This window comes from Pipistrellus kuhlii, unplaced genomic scaffold, assembly GCF_014108245.1.
Source record: "Pipistrellus kuhlii isolate mPipKuh1 unplaced genomic scaffold, mPipKuh1.p scaffold_m20_p_9, whole genome shotgun sequence".
Taxonomy (NCBI): domain Eukaryota; kingdom Metazoa; phylum Chordata; class Mammalia; order Chiroptera; family Vespertilionidae; genus Pipistrellus; species Pipistrellus kuhlii.
Window position 1 is genome coordinate 34,692,444 of NW_023425595.1, and position 23,135 is coordinate 34,715,578.

Genomic DNA, 23,135 nt, shown 5'->3' on the forward strand with positions numbered 1-23,135 from the left:
GAGCCCTGTAACAAAGACCTTTAAAAGGAGTTAGTATCCATAAGGGGCATAAAAATCTTCAAGGGGGATGAGTGTTCCTTGGGAGCCAGCTCTGGTGAGGGCAATGGTGGAGCTCCCCCTACACCCCCAGGTCCCTAAGGGTTTGGGGTTTTAAAGGGGAAGCTGTCATGTCCCAGACCCTGGGATCCTCACAGGACCCATCTCTAATCAAAGCAGAACTTCAGCCCCTCGGCAGCCCCCAGTCTTCTTCCCTGGCCCACCAGCAACACACTCATAGCTCCCAAGACTGACCTCCTCACTCCCTGCCTGGAGTCCTGGGATTCAGAAAACTGGTCTCCTGTGCCTGGTCCCAGTTTTCTGCCCAGAGAGCTGCACATCCCTTGGTCAAACCCCCATGCAAAGCAGGTCCCTTTCATTCAAGGACCTCTGGAGGGGCTTCCTCTGGCTCTCCAGCCACACATGTGATGCCCCTCTCCATCCCCTGCTCGGGCTGTGTGAACGCCATGGCCACTTTCTCTGAGAAACTTTCCTGGCTTCCCCTCCTGGTATCTTCTCAAACCAGGCCTGGAGTTGTCCCATGCCCCCACACAACTTTTACCTGCCATAATCCTAGGACTTCTTTACCACAGTGACTTCAATGGTCAGCACCGAGCAAGACACAAAGCAGTTGCTAAGGAAAGGTCGGCCGTGTGTGTGAATGAATGGGGGACTTGGGGTGCTGTTTTAGAAGCTCCGGCTGAGCTGTCCTGGGTCCTGAGACCCAGCAGATGTCCCGGGACCCTTCTGATCCGAGGCCAGGGTTTCTCAAGGAGCATGACACCTGGATGAGCTTTAGGACTGAGCCTTTGGCAGACAACTGTCACCCAGAATGACCACGATCCAGCGGGGCCCCTGCTTCTGTTTTCTCTACAGGCTTCAGCCCTGACCCACCCAAGGGCCCCGCCTGCTGTGATTTGGTACTGGTTTCTGGGCGTTCATGGGACCCGACCTGGAAAATAATAGAAAATATACATTACGTGTTGGCCTTTGTTCCCGGTTCCCGGCATAGAACGCCTAACACACTTAACATTTCTTGGGTGATGCTTTTATTTTAATGAGGTGACACTTGGTGGGATAGCTTCAGGATGGGCGCTGGTCAGAAAGATGAAGCTATAGGCAGAAGCTCAGGACTTTTAGCTTCACCCCTCCTGAGAAGAGGTAGAGGTAATGCTTGATCATGCCTACATGATGATACCTTCACAAAATCCCAAAAGGATAGGGGTTGGAGAGTTTCTGGGTTGCTGGAGCTATGGGGAGGGTGACACGCCTGGAGGGGGCACGGAAGCGCTATGCCCCCCTTCCTCCGTGTCTGGATATTTATCTGTAGTCTCTATCCTTTTATGGCAACCCAGTAATGCGTTTCCAACTTCCATGAGCACAGAAGCTCCACACCCCTTCCTTCCACCTGGATGTTCATCTGCATCCTTTATCCTTTTGTGACTAACCAGCAATGTAAGTGTTTCCGGCTTCTGTGAGCCATTCTAGCAAATTGTCGAGACTACGTGGGAGGTGTAAGAACTTGTACCCAGTCAGAAGCACACGAGACAAACAACCTGTGACTCAGAGTTTGCATCTGAATTGTTGTGTGGGGGTGGGAGCAGTATTATGAGTTGCCCTTACCCTGTGGGTCAGATAGTTACCTTGTGAAGCATCCAGCTCCCACACACCAGGTGCCAGAAGCAAAGAGCAAGAGTGTGAGAGAAGCATGTCCTATCCTCCACCTCCTAACATGGGGACAACTCAAAGGAGCTGGGAATTGCTCAGATTCCTCTTGCCTGGATGGGTAATGCAGAGTCCCACATGCCCATTTTCAAATGACAGCCATGACTGGTGTTCTCAGTGGTTAGAACGCTGGCCTGTAAACTGTAGGGGCACGGGTTGGTTCTTGGTCAAGAGCATGTATCCAGGTTGTATTGATAGGTTTGATACCTGGTCCTGGTCAGTACAGGTGCGGGAGGCAACCAATCAATGTGCCCCTCATATCGATATTTCTCTTTTTCTCTGCCTTCCACTCTCTAAAAATCAATGGAAAAAATTATCTTGGGTGAAGATTAAGAACAACAACAACAAAATACACACGCGCACGCGCGCGCACACACACACACACACACAAAAACACTCAAATGGAATCAGAGAAAGGCACGGCCAAGCCAGAGGGATTTGTTTTATTAGATTCCAGCAAGACTATACAATACTGTTTCATGCAGATTAAATGTGAGACTTTGCTACCCCAGGGAGGGAGCACTTTCACTGCCACCTCCTTCCTTGGTGTCAAGGGGTGAGTGTCAAGGGGAACTCTCAATATACTCTGCATGGGGGACAGTTGGGATGGTGACTGGGGGTGGAGGTGAGACAGTGGACAGCTGCGGGCCCCTGGGACCTTGAGTCTTCACAGGTTCAGGGACCACAGGACCTGGGTCCTTGGCTGGTGGTGGCACTAGAGGATCTTGATCTTTCAGAGGCACCGAGGTGATAGGAACGGGGATCTTCATGGGCTCAAGGAACACAGGACCCTGATTCTTTGGAGGTTCGGGGATCACAGTGCCGTGATCCTTGACTTTTTCTGGGGCCATAGAACCTTGATTCTTTACAACTGCAGAATCGTGGCCCTTCAGAAGCTCTGGGACGCCGCCACCCTGCCCCTTGACTGGCTCTGGAACCACCGAACCTTGGTTCTTTGCAGGCTCAGAGAGCACAGGGCCTTCTTTCTTTACAGGTGCGATGAGCATGGCACTTCGATCCTTTAGATCCTTGACAGTTGCTGGAACCGCAGGACCTGGATCCTTTGGAGTCTCCAGTACCATGGAACCTTGATCCTTAACTCTTGCTGGAGCCATTTGGTTACTTAGTGGCACCGAGAACAAGGAACCTTGGTCCTTGACTGGTGCTGAGATCCCGGAACTTGCATTCTTTAAAGGCCCAGGGACCGTGTGATCTTGATCCTTAACTGCTGTGGGGACCATGGGACCTTTATCCTTCAGAGGCCCTGGGACCCCGGGGGCTTGATCCTTCAGAGGCCTTGGGACCTCAGGAGCTCGATCCTTCAGAGGCCCTGGGACCTCAGGAGCTCGATCCTTCAGAGGCCCTGGGACCTCAGGAGCTCGATCCTTCAGAGGCCCTGGGACCTCAGGAGCTCGATCCTTCAGAGGCCCTGGGACCTCAGGAGCTCGATCCTTCAGAGGCCTTGGGACAGCCGGGCCCTGGTCCTTCCGAGGCTCTTGGATCACAGGGCCTTGACCTTTCAGAGGCCCCAGGCCCACGGGACCTTTATCCTTGTCTGGCTCTTTGGCTACAGGACCTCGATTCTTATGCGAGTCGCTGGTGGGACGGGCCTGGCTCCTGCAGAGAAGAGAGAAGTGGTCACTGTGAGGGCCAGATTGCCTGTGAGGCCTGGGAGGCGGGGCAGCTCTTGCTGGAGAGCCGGGAGGAGAATCTGGCTTCCACGTTCTTGGTACAGAATGTGGGGTCAGGGGAGGGGCGGGTTCAGGAACCAGTCATTCAGTGTTTGCCAATTGATTATAACCTGCACGTGGCACAGAGGATGGCACCCGGTGAAAACGGCAGTGCTCTGATGGGACTCGGGGTCCTCCAGGGGGCAGCCCCGCAGCCCGTCCACCTCCCGCTCCACCGAGGCCGCTCTTCCTGCCTCCAGGATGGCTGGGCCCATCCTGGGAGCCCCTAACTGTCTACTCAGCCGACCCTATGGGCCAGAGTGCTCTTTCCTTGTCCTCATGGCCGCCTCCTTCCTGAGCCCCTTGCCAAGGGCTAACTGTGGGGAGGGGCAAAGGAAACTATGGCATGCCAAGAAAGAGGGCAGTGGGAATGTCCCCCTACCCCCATCCCTTGCAAACAGAAAAGTATTTTTAAGACTGACATTGTTTAGAACAGCCAGCACATCGTGATGATGATAATAAGCAGATCAGCATTTCCTTGGGTTTATTTCTGCTTTTAAATTCTCTATGGACCACGTACCCCATCGTTGCCTGTGCCACTGCATCTCACTTCCAGCTCCTTCTCCTGGGTCCTTGTCCATGTTTACTCCAAGGCTCTACGACTGGTTTCCCTTGCAGCCAAGAATCCAAGCCTCACCAGAACCCTCCCAACCTGTTTCATGGACCTCACTGCAGCTGAAGCTCTCCCTGCCCTTGACCCACCCACCTGGTGGAGAGCAGGTGCTATCACGGACACCAAAAGCAAACATTGCCCCACACAGACATGCCGGTCTGCTTTAGAAGGCACCCTCCTTCCTTGCAGGCCAGGCTGAGGGTCACCACTACGACCCAGTGTCACGAGCCCTTGCTCCTTCCACCCACAGCTCATTCCACTTTCTACATCACTGCTCTCCACAGCAGCCCAGCAGCCCTGTGACGTGTGCAGGGAGGGTTTTATCGCCCTGACTTGTCAGAGGGAGAAACTGAGGTCCAGAGGGAACGTTTGAGGATCTGAGTGATCCCTCGTCTGCCTTCTGGAACCTACAGTGCCTGGTGCTTGGCAGATGCTTGTTGTACTTTGTGGCCACAGAAGTCTTTAAGGTTAAAATCGCTTTAGCATTTTAATAGTTCCTATTGGCTTTTTGGGACCATGGCTTAGTTGCTTATGAAAGCTGGTCCAATGAGACCGCTACTTGGGAACACTTCCTTAGCCCACTACGGTTTCATCTCCCTGGACCTTCAGTTTGTCATCTATTTCATTGGATATAATGATATTTATTTAGAAATTCATAATGATCAGAGATCATGTACTATGACATTACTATATGATATTACAATGACTCTTCTATTTACTTAGAAGTAAAATTACACATGGTTGGACGTTTAAAATTTGGAATGTCATCCTGACTCAGAAGCTTTTTACTGGTTCGAGTTCTGAGCTTCCCGGAGACTGCCATCTCTCAGCAGCAGAGCGACCCAGTAGGCAGCCTATCCGTCTAATCCCTGTTGATGTCTCTAAGCACCAAAGTGGATAGAGAGAAGCCGGGGTGGCTCCCTGGCTCAGCATGACACAGAGCACAGCTGCTCTGGCCAGATGGACACAGCTGGCCACCCTCCGTGAGACCTTCGTGCTTGTGGGGAGAGCCAGCAAGGCCACCAGAGGGATACAGAATCCAAGAGTGGTATTGCAATACTTCTAGTGCTTGGTGGATGGCCAGAGAGGAAAAGTAAAAACCCAATTCAGAATTGAATCAACCAGGAAATTGATTAGATGAACCCTATCAGGTAATGAATGACCTGGGTGGGATCATCCTGGAGAGTGATCAAGCTGAGACAGGAGACAAAAAAAGGTGACAAGATGCCGAAACCAGTTTGGCTCAGTGGGTAGAAAGTCAGCCTGCGGATTGAAAGGTCCCAGGTTTGATTCTGGTCAAGGGCATGTACCTCGGTTGCAGGCACATCCCCAGTGAAGGGTGGGCAAGAGGCAGCTGATCGATGATTCTCTTTCATCAATGTTTCTAACTCTCTATCCCTCTCTCTTCCTCTCTGTAAAAAATCAATAATAATAATAATAATAATAATAATAATAATAAAAAGGTGACGAGGGCTTGACTTGATCTCGGGCTTGGGTTGCAAAACCTATTCCATTGGCAGGGCCTGGACTCATCATGCCCTGAAGCCGCGGAGATGAAAAGAGGGCCAGCTCCACAGGGGAGTCACCAAACCCATCTCCCTGGTGCAGCAGTGGCTCTCCTGTCACACCCAGATTGTAGTTAGTGAGGACTCTTGGCTAGTTGTAAACTAACTCAAAAGTTTCTTGGATATATAACCTTACATTGCTTTGCTTAGTAAACTTGTTTCTTTAGTGAATGTTTCTGGTCATGGGAAGGTTTAGGATCAATATTAGAAATGATAAATTAAATGAAACATATAGTTTTACCTTTTTTTGATACTATGTTTAGTAAAAATCAGTGTAGAGTTAGTTTAAAAGTATTTGTAATATTTTAAATAATTTGGCATATCAGAATATGTAGCAGATTAAACGTTGTGGTTTCAATATACTAGTAAAATGTGCAATGGAATAATTTAGACTGGTGATCTTAAATGGAAAGATATAAGGTAATCCTATAAATTCTGTATACAATGATGCGACTTTTATGACAATCCAATAGTTTTCATATTTTAAAATACTTAGTTTATTTTAAAATACTTATAATTTAAATTATTCAGGGCAATTAAGTTATAACATCCTCCTTAAAATGTTTTGATTAAAATTTACTAGATTTCTAAATGTTACTTTAATCTATTAAGCATTCACTTTTATTTTTATTTTTACTATTTTTTAATTGATTTCAGAGAGGAAGGGAGAGAGGGATAGAAACATCAACGATGAGAAAGAATCATTGACTGGCTGCCTTCTGCATGCCCCTTACTGAGCCTGCAACCCGGATGTGTGCCGTGACCCAGAATCACACTGTGATCGCCTCGTTCAAGGGTCAGTGCTCAACCACTGAGCCACACCGACCGGGCAAGCATTCATTTTTATTTATTTATTTATTTATTTATTTATTTATTTTTAATATATTTTATTGATTGTTTTACAGAGAGGAAGGGAGAGAGATAGAGAGCTAGAAACGTCGATGAGAGAGAAACATCGACCGCTGCCTCTTGCACACCCCCCACCGGGGATGTGCTCGCAACCAACATACATGCCCTTGACTGGAATCGAACCCGGGACCTTTCAAGTCCGCAGACCGACGTTCTACCACTGAGCCAAACCGGTTTCGGCCAAGCATTCATTTTTAAAACCACAGCAGCCTCAGTTGGTTTTCCTATGAACAAAACTGCCCTCAAGGACAACATAAACCTCTCATTGATACTGTCTGGCCACTACTTGGTTTCACACTGCCTGTGAGTCTTCCAGCTGTTAAGTGCCCCACCTCTCCCAGTAAGGCTGGCAGAAGCAGCACTCACAGTGCCCTCTGTGTGAAGGAGACAAAGCTGCGCCCCAGGGAAGGGGAGGACTGGGCACATGGTTAGTCAATGGAGAGGGGCTGGATTCAGGCCCACAGCCCATAGGCCAGTTGTCCTTGGGCATAGCCCAACCAGCACAAACAAATCCAGCACCCTGAGCCACATGCACCTTGAGCCACATGCACCTTGAGCCATATGCAAGTCTTCTCAAGGCAGCATATGTCACAGGCCCCTTCTCCTCCCAGCCTGTGTACCCTCTCGGAGACTAAAATGACCTGCTAGGCTTATCTCAGCTTCAGTGCTGCTTATTGCCTGAGAGGTCTTGGGCAATTACGCCATTACAATAGGCCTCAGTTTCTCCATCTGTAGAATGGGGATAACAGTACAAATGTCAGGGACTGTTATCTGAAATCATAATTCTTGGTTATTTGTAAAGTGCTTTGGGGCATCGCATGAATAAGTCCAGTACTATAGCCTAACAGGTTTGGCTCAGTGGATAGAGCGTCGGCCTGTGGACTGAAGGGCCCCAGGTTCGATTCCAGCCAAGGGCATGTACCTTGGTTGTGGATACATCCCCAGTGGGGAGTGTTCAGGAGGCAGCTGATGGATATTTCTCTCTCATTGATGTTTCTAACTCTCTATCCCTCTCCCTTCCCATCTGTAAAAAATCAATAAAATATATAAAAGGTATAATAACTAGTAACAGATTACTAAATGCTCACACACTGGACCCCCATGGCAGCCCTGGAGGAAGCCAGGGCAGGTGGTGGCCAGCCTTACCCTCCTTGCACTGTCCTCTGGCCACCGGGAGTGTATAAAATACTGTTTTTATAAAAGACTATTTTATACACTCCCAGTGTTTTCATTTCTTTGTGTCTGCTACCTGGATTGCTCTCTTTCACCAACTTCTCCCTGTCTGTCCTTGGTGGCTTGGCTCAGATTCCACTTCTTCACCAGGCCTCCTGGATGCCTCTCTCCACATTGGCTTTGTCCATAGCTCCCTCACACAGCACCATTTTACAGCCTCTCCCCACACTCAGAGGGTCCCCCATGACATGCCAGGTCTCCCCCATTAGGTCACGAGCTCCCTGAAGGCAGGAGCCATCCTCCTGGCCCGCAGCCCCCATGCCCAGCGTTGTACCTGGAACAAAGAAGGTCAAATTGAAAATGTCACAAATGACTGTTGCTGAGACCTGGCTCATCAGCCACCCCGCGGCCCCAGCCAGATACCCAGAGTCCCGCTGAGGACCTTCCTCCCCTCAAAACCTCCACTCAACTATCAAGAACCATCTGTTCCAGCTCCTAACATGGGTCTCTGGAATGGTCCCATTTCTTTCCCTCCCTCTCCCACCCTCGCCAATGGTGCCATGATTTCTGTGGACTTTCTAACCAGTATCCCCTGCTCCTCATCCAATTCATGTTCCATACCGAAATCAGAGTGATCTTGCAAAAAGGCATATCCCTTCCCTGCTTACCACCCTCCAGTGGCTTCTCCTTGCTCTCAGAATAAAGAGGAAAACCTGCTACGTACCCCGTCTGGCTGACCAGCCTGCTCCCGTCCTTCCCAGCGCTTGTGCCCCACCCTTGCAGGTCTCTGTCCTGTCGCTCAGTCTGCCCTGCTCCTTTCCATCTACGGCTTAGCACATGTCTCCTCCTGGAACATTCTCTCGCTCCTTCATCAATTGGTTAATGCCCACTCATCCTCCATCTCCCAGCTCCCTGGAGAGCTCTCCCTGACCCTCAGAGGGGACCAGGCCCCCTGCCACAGGCTCTCCCAGTCCCTTTCTTTCATAGCCTTTATCACAGAGAATTCCTTCATTCTTTTGGATTCACGTTTCCCCTGCCAGACTGAAGCATGCAGAGGGCAGGACCATGTCACATTTCTGCAATATCACTGCATTCTCTCCCTCTAAAACAGTACCTGGCTCAGGGAAGGCGCTGTTGCATGAATGAGCAAATGAGATTCTATTCTGTGCCAGGCTCTGTTCTATTTGCTAAATGCAATATTTCCAGGTTACACGGGACACCCTGAGTGGTAGGAACTTGATTTTCTGCCCTTCTTCTCGTTTCCACGGAGACAGGGAATGCCTCCTGGGTACACACGCACTGACTTTGGATCTATGCTTTATCAGAGTCTGGAGGCTGGGTCATCAAGCCCTGCCCTAGACTAACCGTAGGACAGGCTTCCTTTCCTCCCACTGACTCCTGCCCTTGCACACAATTCTAATTCCGTAATCCACCGTGTCCCTTGGAACTCAAAACAATAGTGCAGGCGTGGTCTCTAATCTCCCTTGTCGGATTCCTGATGGAGCAACAAAGCAGCCCAGAGCTGGGGCCTTGCTCCTGCCGTAGGGCCAGGCTCAGAAATCCGGGACCTGTGGACCCTGTCCTTGAATCCCTGCCTCCAGAGCCCGGAAGAAACTCATACTTGCTGAGCAATAACCACACGGCAGGCGCATGGCTAGGTGTTTCCACACAGATCATGTCTTATCATGCAAAGGGCAGCCTGCTGGAGGAGCAAGCACACTGACGTCCTCAGGCCAGAAGAGCTGGGTTTGAACGCTGACCCAGCTCCTTCATGGCCATGGGACGTTATGGGCTTTCCAGGCTCCGGGCCTGTTTCCTTCATCTATACACTGGAGATCACCGTGCCTGCCTTTTGGGGAGGATTCCTTTATATGGAAAGCTCATGGCATAACCCTTGGAATACGGGTGATGTTTTGTAAATGTTAGTTCCTAAGAGGGACTCAGTGGTCTCACTGTGTCACTCTACAGATAGGAAACTGGGCACAGAGGGCAAGCAGCTCTCCCAAGGGCTGAGCCAGGAGGTGGGGTGGGGGTGGGGGGCGGGGCAGTAGACAGGACGATTTCATGTTTTCTCTCTCCTCCTATCTGCCACCCTGGGCCCACATTCTCTCTCCTTCCATCTGCCACCCTGGGCCCTGTTCAGGCATCCACATTTCTCAGACACAACCAAAGCTCCAAATGCAGTTATGGAAACCACAGAGCCCCAAGGGGGCATGCCTAGGAAACCATCTTCGAAAGGCTCATTATTCTTACAAAGAGCCTGCAGGAGACAAGGCGTTCTCAAAGCAAGAGCTCTCGCTCCCGCCTGGCTCTCCCACAGAACTCCACGGCAGCAATGACCACGGTGCTTGGCAACTGCCTGCCGACCCCCCAGATGATGGACTAGCTTTTGTTCATCTTTGCATCACCATTATCTAGTGCCATAGCAGTACCTGGCAGACATATGTGGGAGTACCGATGGCTGATGTGTAGCTTTTTCTCTGTATTCTATTTTTTATTTTTCTCTCTTATCTATTCACTGGACAAAGTCTGTGTTAGGCCGGGAGTGACTGAGGCTGGGGCCCTGACTGAGGGTCATCCTGTGTGGAGCAGGGAGACAGGCCTGGAAGCACACACCATGGGCAGTATACACTGAGTGGCCAGATTGTTATGGTCTCTGGACGCATAATAATCTGGCCACTCAGTGTGTGTGTGTGTGTGTGTGTGTGTGTACAGGCTCGGTGCATCGATTCGTGCATGGGTGGGGTCTGGCCACTTCACCCGGGGGAGGGGACATGGGCTGTTGGCCAGCCTGCCTGAGGGTCAAACTCCTAGTCGAGGGGACAATTTGCATATTAGCCTTTTATCATATAGAACATACACCGAGTGGCCAGATTATTATGCGTTCAGAGATCATAATAATCTGGCCACTCAGTGTAAAGCGACCAGAGTGCCTGCACCACTGTTAGCCCGGGGGCCCTGAACCTTCCCCAGCCTGTGTCTCTTCAACTAGAGGGGCCCACGGTCCCTCCAGGGTCTCGTCAGGGGCAAGGACGGCCCTGCTGGAGAAGTCCTCTCCATGCTATGGGACTCCACAGAGCCACGTCAGACACCAGGGCCGGAAGGACAGACCGGAGGGTCCTCGGGTCTCCTGAACTTCTGCTGCTGGCTCCCTGCCCGCTGGCCCCAGTCACCACCACACTGCCCCAGTGAGGCAGCCGCCTCCTGGTGGTCCAGTGGTTAGATCCTGAACAGAAACTTGTATTTCTGTCAGCTCACGCCCCCTCCCATACCTGTGTTCTGGGTCCACCCTTCCCGAGAATGCCATGTGGCCTGCCCAGGACAGAATTTCAGATAGCTCAAGAGGTTAGAAGGTGGCAGCATCGTGTCCTTATTCCTGGCTCCTCTGGGCACACATGCCCACAACAGCTCAGACATTTAGTCCAGAAGCCCTTGCTGTCCCGACTGCTTCCCTCACAACACATCTCAGCTCCCAGTCCTGTGGAACTCAAAACAAAACTGCAGGCGTGGCCTCTAAGCGGGACACACAGCCACTGCCCTGGGGTCTTTCAGCTTGTGCTCAATGCAGCAAACAGGTTCGGATACTGCTGCATCCCTTGCTGACCAGCCACCCCTCCTCACCGACTGGAGTTGATTCCAGTGTCACTTCCTCGGTGAAATCACCCTACCCTCCACCCCCACGGTCGGGTCCTCCTTGTCCTGTGTTCCCTCAGTGCATCCCCCATCCCCTCTCCCCCTCACCCCCTCACAGCAGCCCTATCAGGGGAGTGGCCAAGTGTTTAGTAGCTGCCTCTCCAGATGGGGTTCTTTAAGGGCAGAAACCACATCTGCTTTATCCTCCTCGCTGTCTTTCCCTGCATCCCTCACTTTTCTTCCCTCCTCCCTTCCACAAACATTCAGTAAGTGCCTGCCCTGTGCCAGGCCACTGGATAGGAGTGGAGAGGCAGAGAGCGCTGGCCTGGGGTGGCACACACTGAGGTTTCCATCCTAAAGGAGAAGCTGAAGAAAGAACTTGCAGGAGATCGCCTTCTAACCACCACAGTTACGTGACACAAAAAATTTCCTAGTTTTAACTGCCTCGGCGCCCGTCTGTCCTCCCAAACTAACTTCTTTATGGCTTTCTGGAGGGACCTCATATGCAATGTGCACCCTGGGTGCTCCCAGCAGCCCTGCCAGCCAGGCAGACAGGGGTCGCCCGCACCCCCATTTATGGGTGGAAATGAAGCTCAGGAAGGGGAAGTCAGTCGCCTAAGGTCACATGCTGAGATCGTGGCCACGCCAAGCCCCTACACGAGGATGACAGGCTTCCAGTCAAGCTCTTTCCTCTCTGTAACACTATCCCTCATGGGTGTGACTTCAGCTACAGAGAACTGGGTCTGGCCTGAGAGCACCCTGGCTGGCTTTGCCGGATGCAGGAGGTTGGCGCCACTGACCTCTGCAGGTCCCCAACTCTGAGATCCCAACTGCGTCTCCTGAGAGAGATGCCTCTCTGGGGGCCAGCCCCCCACACAGCCAGTCCTCCTTTGCCTCTACGCTTCTTCTACCCAAGGAACCCCGTCCCCCCAACCCCCTGTCCCAAGGGTTCCTCCTAGCGTCCAGCAGACCCTGGCAAAGAAGCTAGTCCCAGAAAGGAGCAGCATCCTGGGGTGAGAGAGCCATCTACACCCTCACCTGCCAACCGGCCTACCAGCCCAGGGCCTCACAGCACAGGAAGGGCAACTAGGCCCGCAGCTAGGAAAAATGCTGCCACCACAAGGCTTCATTTTGCACAGGGGGTTGGGGGCTTGGAGTGAGGTAACTATGCTAATCCAACTCAGCATCTATGACCTTCCTCTGACTAATTTTTCTTTTCTTTTTAATTCTTTTAAAGAAATTCTTCATTGATTAAGGTATTACATATGTCTCCTTTTCTGACTCATTTTTCATTGACAAGAGTCATTAGCATCATCAAAAGTTTTGGAGCCAAGGGATAGGATGGAGAGACTGCTACTTCATCTTCTTTATCACAGGGATGGCCCCCAGTACTGGGTTTTAGTCACACAAACTTGGCTTCAAAGCAGCGTGACTTTGTCATTTACGCACCGAGCCCTTGGTTTCTTTATCGATAAGTGAAGATGATACCTACAGACTCTCTAGGCCTAGGGTGAGGATTAAATGAGAACAAGTGTGTAAAGGCCAAATTAATGTTAGTTCTCTCCCCCATATTGCCTTTTCCAAAAGTGGAACCAGAGACCTGGCCAGATTCCTGGTTCAGATTTTCCTCTACCAGCCCAGGCTCCTTGCAGGTGGGCGGGAGTTCTTCCCGAGCACAGAGAAATGGCCTCACTGAGTGGCTCGATGGCTGTTTTCTGCTGTTCGCTAAAATAACTTTTCTAGATATAACCTCCTAAGAAGAACTGAATAAATTCCCACTTGAATAATAAATAGTTTAGGAAGCATCTTTGGTTGTTTTAACACCAAGAAGGCTAAGTCAAGGGCACGGGTGACTGTCTCAATGAGCTGCCCAGAATCTGATAATCCTGCTAATGACCCTTTTTTAAATGCAAAGTGCTGGACTAAGGTGACCAGACAGTAATGGCTCAGTCCATGTCTAGCTCTGTGCTCCTGGGAACTTGCAAGTCAATTTCTGTCCCTTCCTCCCACCTCACCTAAAGCCAAGGATGGGATCTTGAGCAATTAATCAAAATTGGCTTCATGTGTCCAGAGGGGATCAATGAAAATGAACGTGTAATTGCAGAAATGGAATCTGTACCGGGTGATTTATAGGCTGTGCTCAGAGACAAGGGGCCAGGGGAAGGGCTGGGGAGGAGACAGGGCAGCGAGAACCACATCAGATGGGTTTTCTCTCAGGCTGCTGTGTGGCAGAAGGAGTGGATTCATCAGATGTGGCTCTAGCTACCACAACATCGGACCCAAGGATGTCAAGTCACACACAAAACGACCCTTACTTGAACTACTGCCACTTCCCAGTCTACAGAGGACTTCTACAGGCATCCTCACTGGGCCATCTTACCAGTCCTGTGAATCAGAAACAGGTGTCCACCTGTCCTCCCAAACGCAGGCACCAAACAGGTTTGGATACGGCTGTAAGCCTTGCTGACCAAACTCATACTTTTGAATTGGAGAAATAAAGATTTAGATAGTGATGAACACTTGTATTACTATGATCTCTTTGAGGCTCAAAGAAATGAAGCCAAGGTCACACAGCTAGTAAAGAGCAGAGCTTAGATCTAGGACCAGGCCTGTTGGTTCTAACTCCCAGCCCTTCTTCCTAAGACACGCCCCTGAGGGACGCCCCTCTGCAGTTAGGAGCCTTGCACTGGGCAGGGGGTGGGATTAGTCACCCTTTTAAGATTACCGCATAACCAAGAGTCCATGGTTTTTCGAAGTGAGGACTGTTTAGAAAACACGGCCCCATACAGTACAGAAGCAGGCTGGGCGTTACAAAACCAGCTGTTGACTGCTCTGTGCTCTGCTATTGCTGTGGCCTCTCTGGAAACCTCCTCGTTGAGATGAGCAGGGCTAGTTGTTAGGCAAAAGAAAGCCTTATGGAGGCACCGTAGTGACTATGGAGGCAGATGGTGAATGCCATCATTCATTCCCTCACTCGTTCTTCATTCAACGGACACGTTAGAAGACATTCTCTGTGGTGGGCATTGGGCCAGAGCCTCGGGCTACAAAGTGAACGGAAGGATCTGGTCCTCGCCTGGGGGGCAGCAGAGTCAGTGGGGGACGGACACACACACACACACACACACACGAGCAGATGACACAGTTCATGCGGTAAGTTCCATGATGGAGACACACAGGGAGCATCTTACCCAGCCTGGGAAGTGCAGGAAGGGCCTCCTGGAGCTGTCCCCTGAGCGGAGTCTTGAAGGATGAGTTAGCCGGGTGGAGAAGCAGGAGGGCAATCTGAGCAGGTGGGGCGGCGTGGGGAAGGCATGGAGGTGAGAAGCAGCATGGTGCACTGAGGGACAGGAAGCTCCGCAGGCCGTCGGGAGCCCCCAGATGGTGGAAAGCAGGGTGTGATATGGTCAGATTGGCATGTTCTAAAGACCCCTCTGGCAGCTTACACCAGCGGCAGTGGCAGCCATTTACTCCTCTCAGCATCTGGAGTTCCCTTGGCCCCAGAAAAGGTGTCTGGATTGAGATAGTTAAAATAGAATGCCAAGTTCACAAGTGATGGAGGGTCCCTTATATGAGGACAAGGGCCAGAGCGTTAAACTCAGTTCCACTGTTTGAAATAAAATGCACAGAATGGCGCTGTCTGATCCAATGCTTAAAGTAATGGACACCAGTTTCATCTCAGTATCTCCAGGACCAAGGCTGTTTCTTATGAATGAAATTCATTCAATCGTTCTGTATACAATAACCATGCATGTTAGTCACGCAGTCAACTTAGTGCCAACCGGTATATTTGGCTGAGACAAGTGGTCAATTCAGTCAGGATGTCTGAGCCAGTTGTGTGAACCCCTGGCCAAATTCTATTTCCTCTGGTTTACATCTGGGTCCCAAGATTGAAAGAAGGTCTAGGTAAGATGTCTGGAGGGCCTGTATGTTTTGGCCAGACTAGGTCAGCATGTGACCAACTTGTCTGCAGACTGAGCTTCCCTCTGCTGTCTGCTCCCTGGCAAATCTTGCTCCCCAACATCAGGAGGGGCCCGTAGAATGGCACAGGAAGACAAACTCTGTAAGCAATCAATGAATCTCAATGGGCAGAATCTTAGTGTTTAGGTCTGTGGACTCAAGATGATTCAATTGCTGGAATTCCTAATCCGATTGTTTGCCCAACTGCATGTCTTGTCAGACAGTACTCATAGTTAACGGTGAACGCAGACCTTGTAAAGAGTATTGTAATGGAGAGGGGTCTGAAAGGACCTGCATTTAGTGTCCACTCTGGGTTCCCTATAGCCACTGTGCCACTTCACCCTCACACTGAGGTGGGTATTAGCGTCCCCGTATTGAGGACGTAGGCTCAAAGAGGCTACGGAGGCAAGGTTGAAGAGCCAGCACTGATTTCCAGCCAGGAAACTTGTAATTAAGTGCACTGCCAATGTTAGCCAGCAGTCACACGATAAATAATAAAATTCAGGCAGGTGTGCCTTGGAGATACTGCTCTTACGCCAGACCACCACAATAAAGTGGGCATGGTAATAAAATGAGTCTCACCCTTTTTGCTGGTGGAGGGTCTTGCTTTCAATTTGTCAAGAAACGCAGTATTAGTGAAGTGCGACGAAGTGAAGCGCAGTAAAGTGGGGCATGCCCGTATGGAATGATGTTACCTCTGGTGTTAGAGGGATGGTCTAGGTCAGGGGTCTTCAAACTTCTCTCATTATGAGAATCGCCTGGTGGAGGTGTTAAAACACAGATTCCTGATAGCACTTCTTATAGTTGGGATCCGGGAATCTGTGTTTTAACAACTCCACCAGGTGATTCTCATAATGAGAGAAGTTTGAAGACCCCTGGTCTAGGTGGTAGAGGGATCTTCACACCCAGTGGCAGTGGGATGGAGGAGGACTGGACTAGGTGCCTGGTTCTGCAAGCGTGGAGCCTAGGAGGGGGTTGGCCCCATTCGGTTGGCCCCAATTCAGCTGCCCAACCCCGGCTGGCCTCAGGCTGGTCTAGGCTAGGGCCTTGCCTTAGCTGAGAACAGTCCACAGGCTACATCCTGAAAGAAACGTTTTTATACTGCTTTAAGATATTTTAGCAGCGCCCTAACCAGTTTGGCTCAGTGGATAGAGCATCAGTCTGCGGATGGAAGGGTCCCAGGTTCAATTCCGGTCAAGGACATGTACCTTGGTTGCGGGCACATCCCCAGTAGGAGGTGTGTAAGAGGCAGCTAATCGATGTTTCTCTTTCATTGATGTTTCTAACTCTCTATCCTTCTCCCTTCCTCTCTGTAAAAAAAATCAATAACACATATATATTTAAAAAAAGGTATTTTAGCAGTAAAAGGAACTTGAAAGCAGGAAAACATGCTAAGGTAGTTGGAGGGGGGGAGGGGAGAAGGGGAGTTCCCAGGGTTTGTGAAATGGGACTTGACACTCCCCAAAATCTGAGAAGAAGATCATAAATTTTTAACACAAGTGAAAAAAACAAAACAAAACAAACAAAAACAGAGGGAAGAAATTTACTAAAAACACACAATCACTAGGGAAGAATTAAAAAATACATAACTAGTCCAGTATAATAAAAAGTTAATATGCAAATGGTTGTCACACCCTCATGCCATTGACACTCAACACAGGGGGGAGAGGGATGGGAACCAGCCAGGCACAAATGAGCTAGCAAGAGGGGAATGGGGATCAGCCAGGCTGCCACCTGCCCTGCAGTCCCAGGTGCCAGTGGCCGTGCCTGCATCCCAGGAGAGGGACAAGCCGTCCACCCCACGGTCTCTGGCACCAACACCTGCCTCTGAAGCTTGGGCAAAGCTGCCTGCCCATGGTCACCTGCGACTGTGGCCAGCTCAAGTGAAGCGGGCCCGGGTCCTGGGTACCTGCAGCCGGCGAGAGGGAGGGAAGCCTGGGTCCTGGCTGCAGGGCGAGGCAGAGGCGGTTAGGGGCGATCAGGCAGACAGGCAGGTGAGCAGTTAGGAGCCAGTGGCTCCAGATTGTGAGAGGCAGTCAGACATCCCCTGAGGGGTCCTGGGTTGGAGAGGGTGCAGGCCGGGCTGAGGGACCCTGGCCACCCCCCTGACCCCTGTGCACGATTTCATGCACTGGGCTGCTAGTTTAGTAATAATGAACTATTTTAAAACTAGAGGGCTGATTTTAATTCTGTTTGCTGGTTTAGGGAGGTGGTGATAGTTATGAGTATGGATCCAGCTCCTGGGCTTCGGGCAGCATCAGCGAGCATGGTGAGGAGTGCGGGCTGAGGCTCTGGGCGGTCCCTGCCCGCCGGGCTGCACAGGGAGAGGGAGCTGGGCTCCCACCCTCCTGCTTTCTCTGTTGCCAAATCCTTTCCTCTTTCTGGTTCTGAGTGTGTCTCACATCTCGGGCTATTCTTTGTGCTTTCATTTATGTGTTTTTCCTCTCTCTCTGCTTCTGTTTCTCCCTCTCTCTTTCTCTCTTGTCTTTCTTTCCACCTCTCTCAATCCCTGCTTTTGATCAAAACCATCCTTTAACCCTCAGGTCAAAATAGAGCTGAGTGATATACTTTAATATGCTTTTATGTATGGTTTGTAGATTGAACAGTATTTTCTGTTTCCTGCCTCATACACAGGCAGGCAGGTGGGTATAATTTTTTTCTGTTAATCCAGAAAACAAATCCACAGTGGTTTTCATAGGTATGACCCTTGACTGATTCCCACCGAACCTTCTCCCCGAAACCCAGAAATTGGGGACCAGCAATGGGCTAAAAGATCCAGCCTAGAGTTCCTAGGCTACAGCAGGAGAGGACCAATGCTTGTTGCCCGATAGGTGGGTGAGGGGGATAAGCATGATGGCAGGGAGCATGCAAGGGTGAGGGGCGCAATCTGGGTGTATGAAATGGAGATCCCAGTTAGCAACTGCCTGCTCATGTTAGCAACTGCCCGCTCATGTCAGCCTCTGCCACTGTCCAGCCTTTGCCTTGACCCTCCCTGAGTGACCTGCTCCCCCAGGCCCTGAGCTCACCTGGGACTGACCCCTCCACACCTTTGCTGTGCACTCCCTCTGGCACGTTTTGGCCACCTGCCCATCCACTGAGGTCTTCCCTGATGCACAGAACCAGCTAGAACAAATTCCTCTTGCTGCCCCCCAGTGGTCAGAGGTGGGGGCTCAGCTATCTTGGTTCCCTAGTGCCCAGCACAGTGCCTCGCACAGAATAGGTATTCAATCAGCATATGTTGGAAAGGGAAGTGGGATTCCACATAGAATCTTTGGTCTCCCATTTTAGCAGAAGGAAATCAAAGTGGGCAAACTTGGCCCCGGCTCTGAGGTTGCCTCCCAGATCTGCTCTCCTGCCTGGAGGCCTGCCCCTGCACCCCTGCACTCCACCCAGTCTCCACGGCTCCCTCCCCCATGAGCCCTTCTGACTCCCACTCCTGTCCCTTCCCTGAGCTCCCAGCTACCTGCCCTGTCATTATCTTTCGCGGGCCTCTCTTACGGCTGTTTCCACATCCCCATGTTAGGCACACACGAGACTGTCACCCCACACCGTGAGCCAGCCCCCGGAGGGTGACACTTCCACAATGACCAGACTGAATGAGGAAGGGAAGGCATCTCGGCCGATCCCTGGGAGAAGAAAAAGCTGGAACCGACCGTCCTGCTGGTTGACAGGAAGTGGGGAGCGAGTTGGGCCCAGGGTCTCTGCGGGGAGAGGAGGTACTGAGCGCTGGCAGTCACTCACCCCCGGCGACGCGGGATCAGGAGGGATCACAACGTTACACTACCTTGTTGGCCAGTGGGTCTCCCGGTCCATCTTCGCCTTCCCCAACACTTAGCTCTGACCGCTCGCAATTACTGTCTGAGAGGCAATCTAAAAGTCAAGCTGCGTTACGGAGAACCCCACAACACTGCAGGGCACAGCTCCTCTCTGGAGAGCGGCTCACGTGGCAAAGCTCGGTCCTTCGCCTACTCAGCCGGGCCTTTCCGAGGAAATAAGATCAAGAAAGTGGCGTTCGACTTGAGCATTTATTTAAAATTGGAAAAGAACTTGGTTTGTTTGTTCGTTCGTTTTTTGTTTTTTTTCTGAGCAGGCACAGACCACAAGCACGTCACAATCAATTGGCTATACATGAATTAGTTTTGTCACTTTCGTACTGACAGCGGGAATGGAATAGCACCGAGAGGGGTGTGCGCTACACGTTACAGAGACAATCTGCGGTACGCAACAAAACCCAGGCCACAAAATCGGAATTAGACGCTCCTGTCTGCCTCCGAGAGGCAAAAGTACAGTGAGCCCAATGGGCACGCCCGCGGGGGCCACAGAGCTGCCGGGGCCAAGGCCCAGCGTTAGGTGTGGTTTTGGCAGGCAGGCAAAGCAGACAGTGGCAAAGCCTCAGCCCTCACTCTCCTGCCAGGGGAGTTGAGGAAACCATAGGGAAATGCACAAACCCGGGAGGAACGGGCATTGGGAGCTCGGTCCCCTTCAGAAAGGCAAAGGCAAAACACTGCTTGTGGGACCGGAAACAGTTCCCATCAGCACGTCTAGGGTACAGACCAAGACGGCTGAGTTTCACTTGTGAGCAGTAGAAATCAGCTTCTTGCCAGCGAAAGGACATATTCAAGAGTCAGAGTGAACTACAAACAGGGGTTAAGAAGCTGAGGCTACTGAAGGGTGGAAAAAGACACCATACAGGTCACCCCAAGCCTCGAGTCAGGGGCAGCAAGGTAGGGAACTGGAGAACTCTACAAGTGGGGCTACATACTCTTGAAACAGACACGGGGATCAAGTCACAGGTATCCTAGTTGTTCTACTGTACAGACAGATTTATTTGTACGACTCACCATGTCTAGGGCAGTGTCTGGCACACAGGCACTCAGTAAGTGAATGGTTTCCTGGGCATGGTGAAGTTTGATTTACTTGATCTGCAAAAAATATATGACTATGCCTCGGAGAAATCCAAATTGTGGCTAACATCAACGTGTCTGGCTAATCTTGAGAGGATGAAAATATATTGGCAAAGTATCTGGATAAAGTTAAGATCGCGTTGTTAGTGATCTCTGGTTCAGGTTAAGATTAGCTAGCAAAGAGCTGGGCTCAGTGCTGAGACCGACTCTGGTCATCCCCAGGTAGGCATCCAAGTCTGTGATTCAGAAACACGAAACCCACTGACACCTTCTACCCTTCACCACCTCTCCTTCCTCACAGTTCCATACCCTGAGGTAGAAAGGAAGACGGCAGAGGGCCTGGCAGAGAGCTTCGGTGTTCGTAGTCCTGTTCTCTTAGGAAAGGTGGCACATGTGCAACAAAGCATGTATCCATCAGCCCCAAGGTGACCAGCAAAATTGTGTCCAACCCAGACTTGGTGGCTTCAATGGCCAGAATAGGAGACAGTCCTTCCAGACCGGAAGGACTGAGGAACGTCTGAGGTAAGGAACTGTGAGGACTCCACTCCTCACCATGCTCCTTACAAAAGAAAAGTAGGCCTGAGCAGAGGCTTGGCGTCATACAACAGCCCGGCAGGTACTTTGAGGACACGATAAATAAAGCATACTGAGCAATACACACGTCACAGGTTGGTTAGCAAATGTAATTTTTTTCTGGCAGGTATTTTGGGGTGTTTTCACAACAGCTCTCTGACTAACGCCTACGACACAACTCTAGCACAGCTACGATGGCCCTGGCCATCACTGGAGACACACAACGCACAGTTCATGGAGAGCTGCTGCTTTTATTCATTAATGAGGTCAAAAATGCTTGCTAATCACCTAGCAGGGAACTCCCCTAGTCTTAGCTAAGTCACAGACATTTCCCCAACCCGGGGCTCGGCGCCCTCCGCCCTCTCTGAGGAGCAGTGCGACGTCAGTCAGGAAGGGAGGGTCAACATCGCCACGCTGGTCACTACGTCCACTTCCCGCCTGTGTTTCTCAGAAGCGGGAGAGTCACGTTCTAAACGCTATCCCTACACCTTGAACTTCCTTCCTCCGCCCCCTGTAACCAGCTGCCCTGCCAAGTCGGCAGCGCTGGGCAGGCAGCCTGTGGAGGGCAGACAGGAAGCGACCCCTTCTTTTTCGTCATCTTCTCATGGTGGCTGAGATACCTAACCTTTACCCTGCCCTGGTTTCAGTCACCAGTGGGGGTGGACAATGGAGAGCCTCCTGATAAGCAACTAAATGGAGCCACACGTTTCTAATAGAAGATTCTATGGGGAAAATGACTTAAAGTTAGCAGACACAACTAAATGTATTGACATTAAGGCCAAGGTTTTCTTGTAATTTTTTTTTTTTTTTTTAATATTTTCACAAATGTTGTCCATTGCTGAAGTCCAGGTTAAGCTTCTTCTATAGCAGGTGACAACTCTCAGAATTTGGAAAAGAACACATTCACTTGAAGGTCCAAATTGATCACTGACTGACCCTGGGGAGGAATAGGAGGAGGTTACTCCTCTGGCCCCCCCCTCTCCCCCCGCCCCCCCAAGACATTTCTAAGCACGACCAGGAGATCCCTCTGCAGCGGCTGGGCATTGCCTCTGTGCGCTAAGCCCTGCCCGCCTTCCTCACCGGCAAGCAGGAGGCACAGCCAGTGAGCCACACGGCCTGGGGCTCCAGGGCCCTGGGCATGGCCCCTGGGCCGCACCGAGGAGAGACACACCATGGCTCTCTGAAACAAACAGGGTTCCTCAACTAAAGGAAACCAAACCAAAGGGCTCCTGGAACGCTCAGGACAAAGACAGATGAGAAGCCTCTAATCAATTTTGTGGCCTTTTTTTGTTGGTTGATTTGAAAGAGAGAGAGAGGGAGAGAGAGAGAGAGAGAGAGAGAGAGAGAGAGAGAGAGAGAGAGAGAGAGAGAGAGAGAGAGAGGGAGGGAGGGAGAGGGAGAGAGAGAGAGAGAGACATGGGAGAAGAATAAAAGGAAAGTGCAGTGACATTTACTCTTTCGCCTCAGCCAGCTTATTGTTCATCTCTTTACTTGGCTCCTTGTCCTCGGGCTGGGCTTGGGGGGCGCTGGCGCCCTCGGCGCTCTTTTTCTTGAGGGCCCGGCCCGGCACCACCTGCTTGTCTTTGGACTTCCTCGGGGCCTTGTGGCTCGCTGAGGTCTTTTTTGGTTTGGAACTCGGAACGCTAGTTTTTTCCACCTGCACGGAGAGACAGACAGACGGAAAACACGGGAATACAAAAGGAGAGGGCGTGGGAGAGAAAGTTTAGAAAGAAGACACAGTTAATGAGAAGGTAACGGGAATGCCGGCCTTTGACCCTGAGGCAGCAGAGTATGAAATGTTCTCAGTGACGTCAGGCCACTTGGCTTCTAGAACTCTCTGCGCCCCCTGGTCAGTCATCTGGCAACACTCTCACTGGTCACGTGGGGCCCTGGACGTCTCACCCCGGACAGCCAGGCAGTGGGCTGTGCTGCTATTTGCACTATCCGCTTGCCTTCCCTGTCCAAGTCAGGCAGGCATATGGTTTGCTCTCGTCAGTGAGATGTGAGCAGCAGTGACTGGGTCACCTCCAGGCCCACTCAGTCAGCTTGTGCTTCCCAGTGCTCTTTCTCACCCCCAGTTTCTGGCTGCAGAGGTAACAAGGAGAGCTGCACCAACCCATGGTGGGTGTGTATTATAAGAAACTAGAGGCCTGGTGCATGAATTCATGAATGGGTGGGGTCCCTCAGCCTGGCAGTGGGGTCCCTCAGCCTGGCAGTGATAAGGGCCAATTGGGGTGGCAGGAGGAGGAGAAGGGAGGGGGTTAGGGGAGGGAGGAGGGACTGCAGGAGGTTGGCTGGCTGGGGAGAGGGACCACGG

The 23,135-nt window shown here is 51.2% G+C and overlaps 1 protein-coding gene across 2 annotated transcripts in view; it reads right to left on the reverse strand.

The window, feature by feature from the left end:
* Positions 1–2,186: 2,186 nt before the first annotated feature.
* The window catches only part of MAP6 (microtubule associated protein 6), a 72,625-nt gene continuing 51,676 nt past the window's right edge, over positions 2,187–23,135 (reverse strand). The window contains exons 3-5 of one of the 2 annotated variants that reach the window (XM_045577664.1): positions 22,273–22,475; positions 2,787–3,378; positions 2,187–2,678 (exon numbers count right to left, since the gene is read on the reverse strand). In XM_045577664.1, the coding sequence (XP_045433620.1) occupies positions 2,325–2,678; positions 2,787–3,378; positions 22,273–22,475 (1,149 nt within the window). In that variant the 3' untranslated portion in view covers positions 2,187–2,324. Of the gene's footprint in view, positions 3,379–22,272; positions 22,476–23,135 lie in introns of both variants that reach the window. The other variant, XM_036427368.2, reaches the window with a different exon arrangement.